This window comes from Sander lucioperca, chromosome 14 (assembly GCF_008315115.2).
Source record: "Sander lucioperca isolate FBNREF2018 chromosome 14, SLUC_FBN_1.2, whole genome shotgun sequence".
Taxonomy (NCBI): Eukaryota; Metazoa; Chordata; class Actinopteri; order Perciformes; family Percidae; genus Sander; species Sander lucioperca.
In genome coordinates, this window is record NC_050186.1 from 17,963,079 (window position 1) to 17,978,929 (window position 15,851).

At 38.9% G+C, this 15,851-nt stretch overlaps 1 protein-coding gene across 2 annotated transcripts in view; it reads right to left on the reverse strand.

Annotated features, from left to right (window-relative positions):
- The window catches only part of angpt1 (angiopoietin 1), a 69,663-nt gene that overhangs the window by 7,834 nt on the left and 45,978 nt on the right, over positions 1 to 15,851 (reverse strand). For both annotated transcript variants that reach the window (XM_035991488.1, XM_031295902.2), the window contains one exon: positions 12,219 to 12,385. In XM_035991488.1, the coding sequence (XP_035847381.1) occupies positions 12,219 to 12,385 (167 nt within the window). The remainder of the gene's footprint in view (positions 1 to 12,218; positions 12,386 to 15,851) is intronic.

The window sequence follows — 15,851 nt, forward strand, 5'->3', positions numbered from 1 at the left end:
ATTGCCTTTGTCTGTTCAGTTTATGCTACCCAGTTCCTCTTCTACTCCAGAAAAGTCACTGCTGTGCATCATCACACAAAGATAATCTCTGCATATACCTAACAATAAAAAGTCACAAACTATACTCTGAAAATGTATGTCATAAATTAACCATGTGCTACAGCAAGCTATCAACAAGATAATATTAAGCTTTCTTGCCATCTTTTCACGCTGAGGATTATTCCAACAAACAGCACATCTATGGGACTGATAAGCCGTCACTCCCAAGCTGAATTCCTCTACACACGCTCAACACACAAATTGAAAACTAATATGCAGCTTGGAAGCAGATTTCTTTAGGGCGTGGCATACTGTGAACTCACTCGAGGTGTGAATGGGAACTGCTACATGTGGATCTGACAATTCCTTCATCCCTTTGGCAGCTCTTCCATTACCAGCACATGCCTTCCCTTAAACTGCTGCATTACACACTTGCCTTTTTTCCTTTTCTTTTCATGTCTTTGTTTCTCTCACGCCCTCTCGGTTTCACTTTCTCCCAATAGAAGCTGATTGCACATCCAAAGAGCAGGACTGCAGCACCAAGCCAATGAGGTCTCTATTATTAAGTATGGTTCACTCTCAGTGAAAGCAATTTCCTGAGTTCATTTCTTGACAACAGGGGACCATGGGCGTGTAGTGAACCTTGCACTCAGTTTGAGTTTTCCGATGAGAAAGTAACAAATATAAAAATATTTTGTTTTCGGGAGATATTGAACACCACGCACCTCGAGCCTTTGTGAAGCTTGTACCTCTGAGGTATCAGCATGAATACCTAAATGAAAGAGACTGGTAGACTCCCTGGGATGGAAAGTCATTTAACGTGAATGACTTCTGTATTTGGACAGCTGTGTAAATGGTTGACTTGTACAGCAGAGTAAAAAGTGTGACTGTGGGTCACAGTGGGGAATTCACTAAGCCACTAAACCAATACGTGTAATCCTACAATGTAAGGGTGAGTCATGTGTCTAATCAGTGGCACCGAATGACCACTGGATATGGCACTTTGGATAAGGGCCTGTGAGTATATTATAAGCACTTGGGTGTGCATGTAAATACTGAAGTATTAACTGGTGTCTACAAGGCAAACAGATGTCTCCGGAGATGTTTTCCAGTTCAGAGTGAAGTCACACTGCCTCACTTACGGGTAGCATGACGTCTATCAGCTAATTCCTGATTCTGAGGAATAAAACATGCAATGTCAAGGATGAGGTCTGCTACCGCTCTGATAAAGAACAGACTTTGCTGCACATTTACACTCCATTTTCCAAAGCTCTCACGATCTCTGTTGCGCTAAAGAATTGCCAAGGCACATCATCAAGAGGGATTTTCAGCATGACACTTTGACAGGCTGCTTTAAATAGTCTGCGACTGTGTTTACCGGCTGTGCTGCATATTTACCAGACCAACAAACCCCAACTCAACTGACATCTGTAGTTCTTCCTGTCAGGATCCATTATGCATTCAAATGATAAGTGGGGTAATGTAAAGATAGGCCAAGAACTCAAGAGGAAGAGATGCTTTTCCTAAGGCTTGTTTCTAAGAATGAGAGAGAAAAAGACTGAGACATAGAGATTGACAGAGAGATGGTGTCTAATAGTTCACGTCAATAAAATGACAGACATCTGCTCAGCCATATTGGGAACTTAACAGGCAATGCATGCTAATCTGATTGTTCTTGTTGAAGTAACTTAGTAATGCGATTGGTCAAGGCTCATTAGTAACCTAAATATTGAGCTGTGAGAGGAATCATTTGGTTTTACTCAATGACACCTCTGGGGAGGGAGAATGGTGTCACGCCATCTAATTCTTCTAATATCCACCGTGGACGCCAGCTTGTTTGTGATCTTTTGACATATTTAGAAAATTAAAGTATCAACAGTGCATGTCATCATTAGGGTCAGTTCACACAAATTACAAAAAACACATGTTCCCATTTACCCCTGGTGGTATCTTGTCATGCATATTTTTTTTTTCCTAAAGCATTTACAGCATCTAATCTGAGACTTCTGCTAATCACAAATACCACCCCACTCAACTTTAAACTAAGTTTACTGGTGTCATAAAAGAAAGATAGCTAACAGTGGCCAGTCCCCCCAAACACAACCCTCTGTGTACAGAAGCTTGAAAGTGGCACTCAGCAGGTGTTGAAATGACATGAGCGAAAAGTAACGTCTAGTAGGACAATCACTTAGAATAATGCAATAAGCTTCCATTTTCCGGAAGGACGCTAGCCTAGCTAGCTAGCTCCCATTTTCCTACTGAAAACAACACGAGGGGTCATCATCCCAGTTGTTTAATGTTGAACGGTCGATGCTATGTGCAACATTCATAGGCTATTCATGATGTGTTCCAGTACAGTAAGTAGTGCACCACAGTAATGATCAGAGCATCTGCTAGCAATGTCGGCAATCAAACGTCAGCCAACTGCTGCCATGGGAAATGCCCACCTGAAGCATGGTTTCCACAAATATGTCCAAAGATTATTTTATACTCTTGAAAAACTGAATAAATATGTACAGTAGTTGCAGTATCATTTTAGTTTATATTTCCTGAAACAAAAACGAATTGCAGTACGAGTTTGACAGAGCGAAAGCATGTTTTTAAAGAAACAGTGTCAAGGTAAACAAGGATAATACACAGAACCTACGTCACACCTACTGCTCCCAGCGAGATCCGACACTTATTGTATTATACTGTACCTCATATTGCTTATATTCTGCACTTTTTAATCGCTGATATTCATCATCTCTTATCTCATTAGTTCCTTATTTCAATCTTTGTAAATATGTGTCTAGTCCTTAATATAATGCACCATTTGTGGCTGACACAATTGCAATTTCGTTGTGCTTGCATAATGACAAAGTTAACTGGGACATTGTTTCTGGAAAGACACCATGCTGTTTTTTGCAAAGTTTTTTGAAGGCAATTATCCAAATGTGTTTAGCACCACAAATTAAATTTCACACACCCTTATTGTATTAGGGGTGGCTGCAAATGTCTCCAATGGAGGGACATCAAAACTTGGATAAATAACAAACTATTTGCATGACTAAATTACCACTAGGGGTAAGTGAGAAAATGTTTTTTGTGATTTGGGTGAACTGCTGCCTTCAAGATTTGATGCAGATTTAGTTTCAGTTTTCATAATGGGTTGTGCTCTGGAGTAGTACAGCTGCAAACTGTGTACGTGGGAAATAAATTGTAGCAGGGTCAGGTGAGGAATAATATGACGTGACATGATGTGTTTATCTGAGAGCACTTCCAAGTAAAACGAGGTGAATGACATTTAATTATACTGTATGTTAAAAACATCATTGTTATCAAACATCATTAAAACATTTACAGTGTTCTTACAAGCAATGGAAGCTTCACCCTTTGTTAAAAACCTTTTTTTTTAAATATCTGAGATTGCACATAAAATCTTAAATGAAATAAAAATTAAAACTGAGTTGAAATATTTTTAACACAATACATTTTGTTAGACCTGCCACATCAGGCTCAGAATCTCAGAGCTGTTCACCCTAGAAAGCACCTTAGAAACCTGAGCAAATATATATAAATCAGCCTTCATATTTCCAAAAATGCATTTAATTTAAAGCAGAGAAGTGTTCATAGAGGACTATCTTAGACCTGGCCCTTTCCGAAAATGTGTCCCCTTCTCCCCACACAGAGGAAAGATGTGTTACAGCTGAGCAGGCTGGGATTAGCGTGGGGCATCAGATCTGCTAACATGTCGCTTGTTCGCAGTCTCACTTTTATCTGACACTTCCCATTTCACAACACACTGTTACTCTGAGCAGAGGATATTGCTGTCATACAGTGACTTTATGAAAGAATGTCTTCGTAGAGGTTAAGGGAAAAGCCGTAAAACAATGTGTCTAATGGAATATATCTTACCCTGTACAAAGTTCAAGCGATTTTCTAAAGAATACGACAGAAATAAAATACAGAAATGGTTTGAATGATCACTGTAATGTGCACAAAATCTTTCTTGAGACTCAAATGGAAGTGTTTTTTAAACATATGCCACTTTTCATCTTATGACTGACACAGCCAAGCTTATCCTGCTTTGTTTTCTTTCATCTTCATACATGAAGGAGACACCCCAGCGCGTGCTGTTACACACCTGGCAGTCGTTAGCCTCCTGAACTGCAGTCTGATTGGCCCATTGCAGAGGTTAATCACCCTGACCAATGGTTCGCTTCCTACTGCAAGGCCGCAGAGGTGTCTGGCTGGCTGAGACCTGATGACTGCTCTCTTGCGATTAGGTGTCAAATAGTTTCATTGAGACACAGATACACTGATGAAAACATTATGTACAGATGCATATAGGTTAGCTGTAGTGCAGTGTTTTCTGCATTAAAGTTAGTGGCTAAGGTATGGGAAGAAAGTGTCAACATTCAGTGAATAGCACAGTCATCTTCTTTATGTCTCATGTCCATTAAATAGAGGACAATTTCAACTCAAGGCACACTTACTAGCTTTTTCCACAGCTTTCAACCGCAGTTGTAGTTTGTTTAGTTGCCACAGAGCATGTGTGCGTATTTCAGGCCAGTGTGTAATGTGTGTTCTAAAAACAAAACATTGTAATTTCCCTTGTGGGATTAATAAAGTATAAATTATATTATTATTACTATAATTATTAGGGCGGTCAGCATTAACGCGTTAATCGCGATGCGATTAAGGGCCGAGCATAATGCGTTAATTTGTTTTAATCGTATTAATCGCATGCCGCCATTTATTAATTTATTTTTACTTCACTCGGCTTTGCGTCGTGCCTAACAGGCTACTATTTTGCCGTACTTCCTCATAACACATCCTGCTGCTGCAGGAATAGCAACGCGGATTTCGGTGCCTCATTCTGGTGCCACTGATATGTCTGCACTTCTCTCTAGTGCTCTGAAACAGACGTTGCAGGCAACAGAAACATTGCTGCACGTAATGCTAGTTAACACTATACTCGACAGCAGCTAACGTTAGCCTACCGCTAGCTAGTAGCTGGATTAAACACGGTTACAATGCTGACAGCTAACGCTAAACGGTGTAAAGTTTGTCTGTATTTCACTGTAGAGGATTCCGACACCGGGATGTAACAATCTGCAGCTGCTGTTGTCGGAAAAACACAGACGTTGCGTTCAATTAAACTGGTAATTTACAGCCTCGTGGTGCATTCAAAGTTGTTATTAAATGCCCTTTTCCCATCTGGTGGTTGTTTTTGTCATTCAACAGCTATTTACTAGTGAAATAAGTTATTGTTATAGTGATTACATTATTATTAAACATTTAATTTTGACGGTATGGCCTTAGCAATAAACAAGCCGTTCTTTAATGTCGCCAACTGTTTAGTACCTTTCTTTTTTTTAACTTTCTTAAAAAGTATCGGTTCAGGCACCGTTAAGGCACCGGTACCGTTTTAAAAGTACCGCTTTAGCACCGGTATCCAAACCAAACAATTCCCAACCCTAATATTGACTCTAGATTCAAATGTGTGACTAGATTAAATATATAAGAAACAAATACAAATCTTAAAATCAAGTTCATAAAGTAACTTTCTTTGCATTCATTTGATTCCCAATCAAGATACACTGGTAATAATTGCTTTCCGTTGTTAATATGTACTTAAAAACAGTTCTGAAATGCAAAATATAATATTATATACTATATACAATTTTAATCGTGATTAACTATAGATATTCAACGATCAATCGCGATTAAGAAAATGTAATCGTTTGACAGCCCTAATAGTTATATAAAGATGGATCTGTTGGTATGCGAGTTCAGCAGCTGATTGCAGCCATATCACCTTTAGTTACACAGATGAAGACTGTGTGGTGTGGTTAAAAGCTCGTAGGTGGACCTTGAGTTGGGATTGTTTTGTGTGTGATCAGTATTTTCTTAATTTTATCCTATCTTAATTTCTTGGATTTTCTGTTTACTGTGCACAATCAACTTCACGTCATGTTTAACAAGTTCAGCTGCTGACCCCTATTTATTGTCTTACACAAGTGTTGCAGCCTGTAGCTTTAATGCTTCATGTCCATATCATTGGAAACAGTGGAACCTGAAGCTTCCAGGGATGGAGTTCAAAACATAACTTGAGATATCTAAGATTAGCTCAGTGTGAGCATTGGAAAATAGAGGAGTCACCGTGTTTTGGAACACAAATCTGCCAATTTCTTTTCTAAATCCTCACATGAAAAACATCTAAACGACATCTATCTGATTCCACAGTGGAAATCGGGTTATTACCATGTGGAGAAATCACTGGGATTTAAGAAGTTGGCTATCTTCCGAACAGGGAAGGATATTGAATAAAGATGTAATGGCTCGTTCAAAAATAAACATGCAAGTCTTTTATTTCAGCTGGGGGGGTTTTGAAGGTACATATGAAACATTTTTCCATGTTAACCAACTTGTGTCTGTGCATATATTCCACTGCTGTGAATGGATAACTCAGACAATTTTAGAAATTATGGTTTTCTCTGGTGCCCAGGGTACTTTACTACATCTTACCATGCGCATTAGTGTTTTAAGATGCATTACACATACTCACACATTCCACTTCTGTGAAGTAGTTGCATGAAACTTTAAATTTTTAATCCTAGAAAAAAAGTTAGCTATACAGACATGGTCAGGCTTTGGGCATTAAAGGTGCTGTAGGTAGGATTGTGAAGATCCAGGACTTAGCCAAAAAATTTGATCATCGACAACCTCTCAGTCCCTCCCCCCTTTCTGCTAAAGCCCAAAACGGTTTCCTAAGTCCCTCCCCCCACAAGGGAGAATGAATGTGTGTGCATGAGCAGTGATTGACACGCAGTTAGACACCCCCCGGCCCTGATTGGTGCATCTGAACAGGGAGCAGTGGATTTTTGCAAATCGCACTACCAGAGGAGCCAGATTTCTTTTTAAATGACCTGCTTCATGTAGTTCTACTGGAACATAGGGTCAGTTTCAGCAAATATGACAGAAAGTTAGTTTTATAAGTCTTACCTACTGCACCTTTAATCATTGTTAAGCAAAGGGTTTTTAGAAACATCTTGTTACATGAAAACAGAAACAATGTTACATGTTGGAAAATATATAATATATAAGATTTGTTTAGGGTTTAAGTTCACTTGGGTGCAGAATGGGTCTGACATGGCATCCCACATTACGAATATTTTGACAAATAAATTCTATATATTCACTAATGGCCTTAATTAGATACTATCCAGTATATCTGCCTTCATATAATCTTACATGATGACTCAAATGTGTTACCTACTGTGTCTCTTTCTTGTTTTTGTCTCTCTTGAGACTAATTTTTTTCTAACAATTATTCAGCGTTTCCGGTAGAATTTCTTTCAGTAACGAGGGGGGGGTGGGGTGAATAAACATCCATATTAACGTTACTAAAATGAAAACAGCAGGTACTTTTTTTTTTGCTTTATTTGCAATTGTCAAATCAAATCAAAAGCATCTTATGTCTTACATTCCAGGATATAATGTTAGTGTCCCTTCTCTGTACTTTCTCACAAAAAGTGTTTTTGGATCAGAATAAAATCTGTTTCAGCCTCATGTTACTACTGTAAGTCCGTTCAGCTTTACAGATATCGCACATCACATTTCAACTTGCTATGACCACAATTATTGTCTATACTAAACATTATGCCAAAATATGAACAATATCGTCGCTGTCAGTGGGCTTATTTGCTAATGTTAGCTACCGTTACCGCCAAAAAATCCAGCAAATAGACGGTACCCCTAGGATACCATTACCTGAAACAGATTTAACGTCACTGCTCATTTTACACTCAGTTTAGCAACAAAACTAAATGCTGAGTGAACATTACTACGTTTTTTTCATGTTGGTTTTGAGCAGTATGCAACCCCACTATGTTATAACCTGGAAAATGTTTTAAACAGTAAGTAATTACAGCGTGTCGGGGGGAAATACAACATCTCCTGCAGCAGGAAGTCAAAGGCAGACGAGCCGCAGCATTCGCTAACGTTAGCTTCCTGTCTCATCTGGGGTCTGATAAACAGTAAATTCATCAAATTCAGTGCCCATAACGCTATTTTCCAATATGCTGTAGCTGTCATATTTCACGTTTGTCACTCTGCCTGAGAAACTGCTATACTCGCGCTGTTGTTTATTTGGTTGCCATGACTTCGCGAGTAATGCTGTCCTGTCACTCTTCCAGTTGCTCTCCCTCAAAGGGGAGAGAGAGAGAGAGAGAGAGAGAGAGAGAGAGGATTACTGTTCGCTTAAGTTCAGTAGAGCTGACGGCTCTGCAGAGTTGTGTAATTACGACTTCATGACTTTTCATAAACAGCTGAAGGAGCGGCGGTGTGCCGTGCTAAATGTATATAGTGGAAACCCTGATTATTGTCTTTTGAATCCATGATTGACAAAAACATCTTTATGTAGACAATACTGTTTTATACTTACTGATTGTGTTCAATAAGAACAATTGCATCATGAAAACAATGACAAAACAATGACAAAGCCACGTATAAACCGAAACACTTAAACTCCTCTGTAACTTCAGGACCATTCTCAATAATCACTGTTTATCTGCCTGAAACTATTTATCTTAACCACCATTCATCAGTTAGTTCAGTTTGTGGCTCTGTCTTTTTCTTTTAACATAATTTAGTTGTGTTCAATTTTCTTTATTCTGTGTGATTATTTCCCTCTGACTGAGCACTATTTAATTTTTTTTTCATTCCATTTACTCTAATTAGCCACTTTTTTGTGTATCTTTTCTGCCATTTTCCCTCTTCTATTCATATTGATATGTAGCACAAAGTCCATTTTTGCAGCAAAGAAACTTTGATAAATGACAGTGATTAACTGAATGTGTTGATCTGATGGCTATCATTACAACAATGTTTGCAGGTCATTAAATTATATTTGATTTTTGTTATTTTCTTTTCTGCAACCCATGCTGTATCACAGCCACCAAATTAGGTTTGATGATGGGGGGGGGGGGGGTTCTGTTGTTTATAAAGACAGTAACCTCTGCAATTATGGTAAGCCCAGTCACAATGAAGGAAAAAACTCAAGAGCTCATTTCACAATATTATGGGGTTGTGGTTCAGTGGGAACTTTGAAGCTCTGGTCAACCCAAATTTACCCCTCAAAGTGTTGTCCACAAGATGTGTTCGTTCAGATTTAAAACAACATTGCTGATGTCAGCTTACCCTGTGCAGTTGTAGCCAGTATATATTTCTTCCTTTATTTGGCTGCTATCGGCACTACTTTGATGCATTGATGTAGGCCTCTTGATGTGCTCCTGCTCTAATGCTCTACTTCTAAGAGCATTTTTCTTTGAGTTCTACAAATCCAATGCATGTTGTGCATGATAGATGCACGTGGATGATATATTTTTTTCTGTTCTCCAAACTGCATTGAAGAATAAAAGTCAAAGTCTTGAAGCCAGAGGTGCCTAAAGTTGGCAATGGTTATAGTCAAGCCAGAAATGTTACACATATATTAATTTTCCATTAATTTAATTTATTTTCTCTAATGGTATTGAAATAAGTAATGCTCTTTCCCAATGTATCATTAAATTGGGTGGAAACTTGTTTATTGATGCTCAAACTGGTTTCCTTGGACATTAAGCACACACACCTATCATAACCATCTAAATCTCTCTATTTTTGAGATGTGCCCCTTATTGCATTCTCTGTCCTTAACTACCACTATTATTCAATTATTTAAATCATCACATTGTTAATAATGTACTGATATAACAGTTGTATTATGCCGGACAAAGCCAACAAGAAGTCGAGGACTGAATAAAGATAAATGGCGGGTCTAAACTTTTAGTGCACTGGTAATAAATATGACATTTATTCCGTGTACATGACTTCATTTATAAAGGATTAGGACCTTATATTTCAGAAAGGAATAATTGCACACTTCCCTCCCTCTCTGCAGGTTAAGTCATTTCTGTTTTTACAGTACTGTATACATAGATGAAACCAAGAAGCTGGCAGCAAGACAAACATTTCCTGGTAATGCTCAATATTGTTTATCATAAATGGTGAGTCATATGGATTGTTGGACTTGGACTATTTAATTATTATACCTGGTCTCAAGTGGTCTGTTCGTGTATATGCGTTTGTTCTTACAGGCTGTGTGTGTGTGTGTGTGTGTGTGTGTGTGTGTGTGTGTGTGTGTGTGCGCGTGCCTGCGTGCGTGCGAGAGAGAGAGCCAGAGGCATATTTACGATACCAAGTGAGGTCTTTACAAATGTTTGTCTGACGCGCTGACGCAGACTGTGTTCCAGTAAACCACCACAGATGACATAAAATAATCCAAAACCAACTAAAAGGCCGGCCATATCACTTACAACTATCTCTCTTATGTTTTAGAGCAAGAAATTGTTTGACATTTAAAAGCAAGAAGCTGCCAAAGCAAAAAACATGGCAGCGTTTGTTTTGGGCCCCGCCATCTGGTTTGTTTTGGCCCATGTTTCAGAGGAGCAATGTGTGATTATCATACCACAACTATTTTTCAAGAACAAATCTATTTATAAAGATCAGTGTGTCGATTGGACTCCTAACAGTATGAGCCTGCATTAAAAACAGGCTGGAATGGCCAGGGATGCCCTTTGTCTGCCGCAATGAGACAAAAAAAATTATTGTTTCCCTAATTCATAAGAACAAAAGGTTAAAAATGTGTTAAACACAGGAAAGGATATAAAAGCAAATGTAAATGTGTGCGTGTGAAAGAGAGTTACAAACGGATAGATACAGTAAAGTACATACTGTACTGAGGCTTGATACCCAGCCCTAAAAATATATGGGCCTGCAATTCACATTTCTGTGTGCCATGTACACAAGCCTAAAGTCTGTGTGTGTGTCCTGCCAAAGAGCCAGAAATAAAGACTAAAGGTACAGTAACAAGAGATGGAGTTGTCTCAAATCTCAACTCTGCGTATAAATTCAAACAAAAACAAAAAACAACGATCTCTTCCGCTTGATTGAAATCCAATTCTCCAGTCAAAACCACAAAGCCCACTCCACGTACGGGCTCCTCAAGACGGAAACCTCGTGAAGTGAAACCCCTGTCATCGCAAGACAATTCTGAAAATTACATTTGGCAACAAGCCTAACTCCCCACCGCTGCAGGGAAACACTGCAAGGAATGGAATGGTTTAGGTAAAGCCTTTTAAGCCACAAAATCTCGTTCCGTATTTCGTCATTCAAAGCTGGACGCAAGTTATTTTGCAACTAAAGGGACCTCTTATCAGAGAGAACCAGCCATCCAGTAAAAACTGCAGAATTGGAGATGTCAGACCTTCTCCTCTGAAGCCAGCAATTGCTTGAAACCCTGTGGAATTTGCAGTAGTTCCACATCTGAGAGAGCCAAGCATCTGCCACAGTTTGAGGCCTGTTATCATTAACCCCTTCAAAAGAAAACAGAAACCTTCGCCCCGCAACACACAAGGACAAAGTGTCAATCAAAGGAGCATTTGTAATGAGGAGACGATGACAAGTGATAGATTTGGTTTGGAAGGAATTTGCGATGAGGAAAAACTTCACCACAGACTTATATAACAGGATCGACGTTATTGAAGTGTCTAGAAAGCTCACAATTACTAGCCATGTTTATAATGTTAACACTTTTGAACATTTTGTCTTTCCATTGAAGTATTATTTCCTTATATAATTCCTTACTTGCTACCTTTCAAAAGTAACATACTGTATGCTAAAGCTTCACAATCTTTTGATATGCAGTGATCAAGGCTAACGATGGCACTAGATTAAAGCTCAATAGATCACCAAGGCTATTATAATTCATTCTGAGAGGGGCATCAATGTTTGTACCATATGTCATGGCAAATTTATCCAATATTCAGTCTGGACTGGAAGTAGTGGACAGACAGACCAACACTGCCATCGAAAGAGCCATGCAACTAGCGTGGCTAAAAATTATTTGTTTAATTAATTGTAGATTCATTGATTTATTCAAATTTCAGCCTGAAGACTGTATCACGTTACCATGTGGTGCAAATATGGGTTCAAACCCCTATTAAATCCTGCAAAAATCCAGTCCAGAGGATATTTACCAGCCACTGTGATGAGCTGTAATGAAGACAGACAAATCTCGCTGTCTGTGTGTTCCTTGGCCTGAAAAAACAAGCATCCCCATCTTTGTCTACCAGAAGCAATACGATTAGTCTTACCTGTAGTTTTGTTTCTCACTGCCGATTTGGAAGCGGTCATATAGTGAGAAGGCCTGGTGTGCGTCCCAATCTGTCAGCTCTACACGGAGGGCATTCTGCCTCTGGCTGGTCAAATGGTAAACATACTCATTCCCCAACCAGTGCTCTGCAGACAAGCTGCCAAAACCCTGCAACAAAGGAAAGGAAACACAATAATCAGTGTGGAGATAGCGCTTCAAATCCTTTTTGTAAATCATGGACTAGAGATTATGCAGTGTTATCTCCCCTATTTTCCTAGAATGATAACATCTCAACACTAGAGGATTGTGGAATGGATGGAAAGGAATTTTCTCATTTATTTACTCATTTATTTTTTGTCAATCAGAAATTAGACCAGAACAAACGGTTCCTGATAATAAATAATGTGGCTGTTTATCCACCAGAAGAAATGTTTCTGTACTGCATAAATATATATATATATATATATATATATATATATATATATATATATATATATATATATATTTTATTACTCATAGCATTCTTTTCCATTCCTCCAGAACTCAGTGAAAAAGTCACACACATTACTCATATTGTGTATTAATGTATTTTAGGCTTGCTTTTGGCTTGATCCTCCACATGGATAGACTTACCTACCTATAAAAGTGCCTAAATTGGTACCAGCTGAAATAGACACACACCTTTTTCCATTTCTGTCTTCCTCTCAAGTCACACATGCTAAAGTTATTATTACCTAAAGATTTCTTTCCAAAAATATATACTGTATGCATGGGACATTCCTTCAAACAACAGCAAAAGTTTGTATTTGATCAGAGTTGCTCCCGGTCACAGGCAAAGTGCTTCTGACAGCAGCAAGAGCAGTGAATTGCAGAGGGGAATATCACAAAGCAGGATGACATTACAGCTCTGACAGGACAGTCTGGACCACTCCATTAAAGATTGGGAAAGAGGGGGGTGGAGTGGGCTAGGGAGGCAAAGTCAGGGAGAAGTCTGTGTTTGTGCTAAGCGTGTGTGGTGATGAGGAATGGGAAGGAGGGAAAGTAAATATGGGGCATTCCTCGAGCCTTAGGCATGTCCTGCCGAGTGGGTGGAAGAGAAAGTGACTGGGGCCCATTACCGCTTTCTCTCCTTTTATCTCTCACTTTCTCTAGAATTGATCTCACTCCTGATGAGATGTTCCCCTCTGACTGTTTTTCAGCTCGGTCCAACGCCTCATACTGTGACTGTGGTTTATCTCAAGAACCCTGGCTGGAGAAAAGGCTTGGAGTCAAGCTCTGTTGACAGTTTTCCGTTATATAGTTCCGGTTCTTCACGATCCTTCACACGCAAACCTGATTAAACCTACATCACTCAGCTCAGAAAAAATGAGAAGATGGTAAGTCATATTGTTGGACTTAGCGCTTGGTTTGCATTTGAGTTACACTTGCTAAAATCACTATGTCTGGGAGAAACATTGAGCTCTGTAAAACTCAAACTGTTGTTACAAAGATAAACTAGAATTACAGAGAGTCCAATACTCTACAACAGTGGTTCTTAACCTTTTTTTGTCTGACCTAAAATCATCAGCACCAGCATTTATGTTCTTATAACTGGATTATAACTGAATGTTATATTTAATATTTAACTATATTAATTATTAACAATACTTTATTTTCATCATACAATTGAAGTGTCAATGTTTAGGTTGCTTTGGTCATACATGCAATTGATTAGTTTCTAGACAGGCTCTCCTGTCCTATTGTAACCTCTCTCTCATTCAAAAAATTGTCTGACATTTTGTGAATCTTTTAACTGTTAACCATTCCTGCTTAAGCTTCCAGATTGTGGCCAGAAACCAGACAGAGACTGTGTTTTGCCTCCAGGGCCGAAGTTCATTCTTACTTCGGGGCTAAACCCCTTCACTTTACATAGCAGTTGGGAACAAAGACAAAGAAACTTTACCTGGGTCTTGAGATGCTGCAGTGTCTATACAGGGGTAAATTGAAACGTATCCTGTACATTCACTACAACTTTACTGCTAATTTCTTCTCTGCTCTGATCACCAACACCTGCCTGCTCTGAGCGCATCCACGTTACTGTCTCCCTCTCTCTCTCGCTTGACTGCTACGCACACACTAACAGGCTTTCTACAGGTTTCACCAAGTCAAATTTAAGACTTTTTAAGACCTCATTTGCATATTGGCATTACAGGACGGGTGTCTAGATTGGCTGCAATATAAGTTGCATGTTGGTCTCATTTGTAATCGTAATACAGCAAATTATATTTGGACTAGCGACAGAAAGAACTACAACACCACAGAATAAAAAAAAAAGAAAATATTCTAAAAGCGCTGCAGGAACATTTCAATGAGCATTAGAGGTAGCGTTACATGGACGTAGGAAAATTAAGACCTGTTTAAAATGATTTAAGACCTAGAACACAATACTTCAGCGAATTTAAGCCTAACATTTAGATTTTGAAATATTAGACTTTTTTAGACGTTTTAAGAACCTGCGAAACCCTGACTAAGCACAGGGCTTTACCTTAAAGCAGCTAGCTACGTTTATAACATGAGGATAGCCTTCCAAAACTCCCTGTTATTGGTCTGAAAGTCCAACCCATCCAAAAAAATGTTTTTACACTAGAAACAAACCAAACCATGGTTTAATTAGATCCAGACTACTAGTGTGCCTGACTTGTTTTTATGGACAGATTACTGGTTATTGTAAAACTTACTAGTTCTTTACTTGATCTTTCCAGTTACACCATGGCAACTTCCCAAGTACCCCCTGAAGTGCTTGTAGAGCAATAGTTGGGAACCATTACTCTACAAGCACCATGTTCACATGCTGATAAGAAGAAAGAGTAGGTTGTGACTATTATTTGCGAGGTTTCCAGTGATATGTGGTCTCCTGGTAATGTAATAACAAACATTAGATGGTCTTAAGATCTCATTTTAACATATACACTACTGGACATCCCTGTTGCCAAAATTCTCTCCATGGTCCCACAAAGAAACACGTCAGTTGTTACTGAAAGATTTACAAATCCTCCATGTACATTAAATCTGTGAGCACAAGCCTCTGGAGACCAAGAATGAGAAAATTAATAACACTTAAAACTCCATCGATCTCCTCCAGGCTTTTCAAGGAGAGGGACAGTTACACTACGCTGTTGGATCAGCACTGTACTGTAAATGTCGGCCAAGGTCCATGTGTGTGCCCTCATGTACTGTAATGCACGCCATGCTCTCTATGACACCTGTTCAAAGCTGGAGGGTTTCCACGTCTGTTTCATAGGTACTTACTTTTTAGGCCTCACATATATTTATTTTCTTCTTCTCCCTTGTGCTCTATATTTCTTTTATTATTTATTATCTGGTTTATAATGTCCCACAAACTCTTTGAAATCCTTTCCCATTGCCTTGTAAATTATACATCAAGAGCAGTAGAAAGAGGGGAAATAATTAAACTGAAAACACAAAGCAGATTACAGGGGATAGAATGAACATAGTCCATTTGACAATAAACTGACAGCTTGTGGAAGGTATACACAGGTGACTTACACAGCAAACACAAGCAATGCAACTGCCAGCAATAATACAATCCAATTTACCGTCTAAACACAGCTTAGGTTCTGAAATGTTAACACCC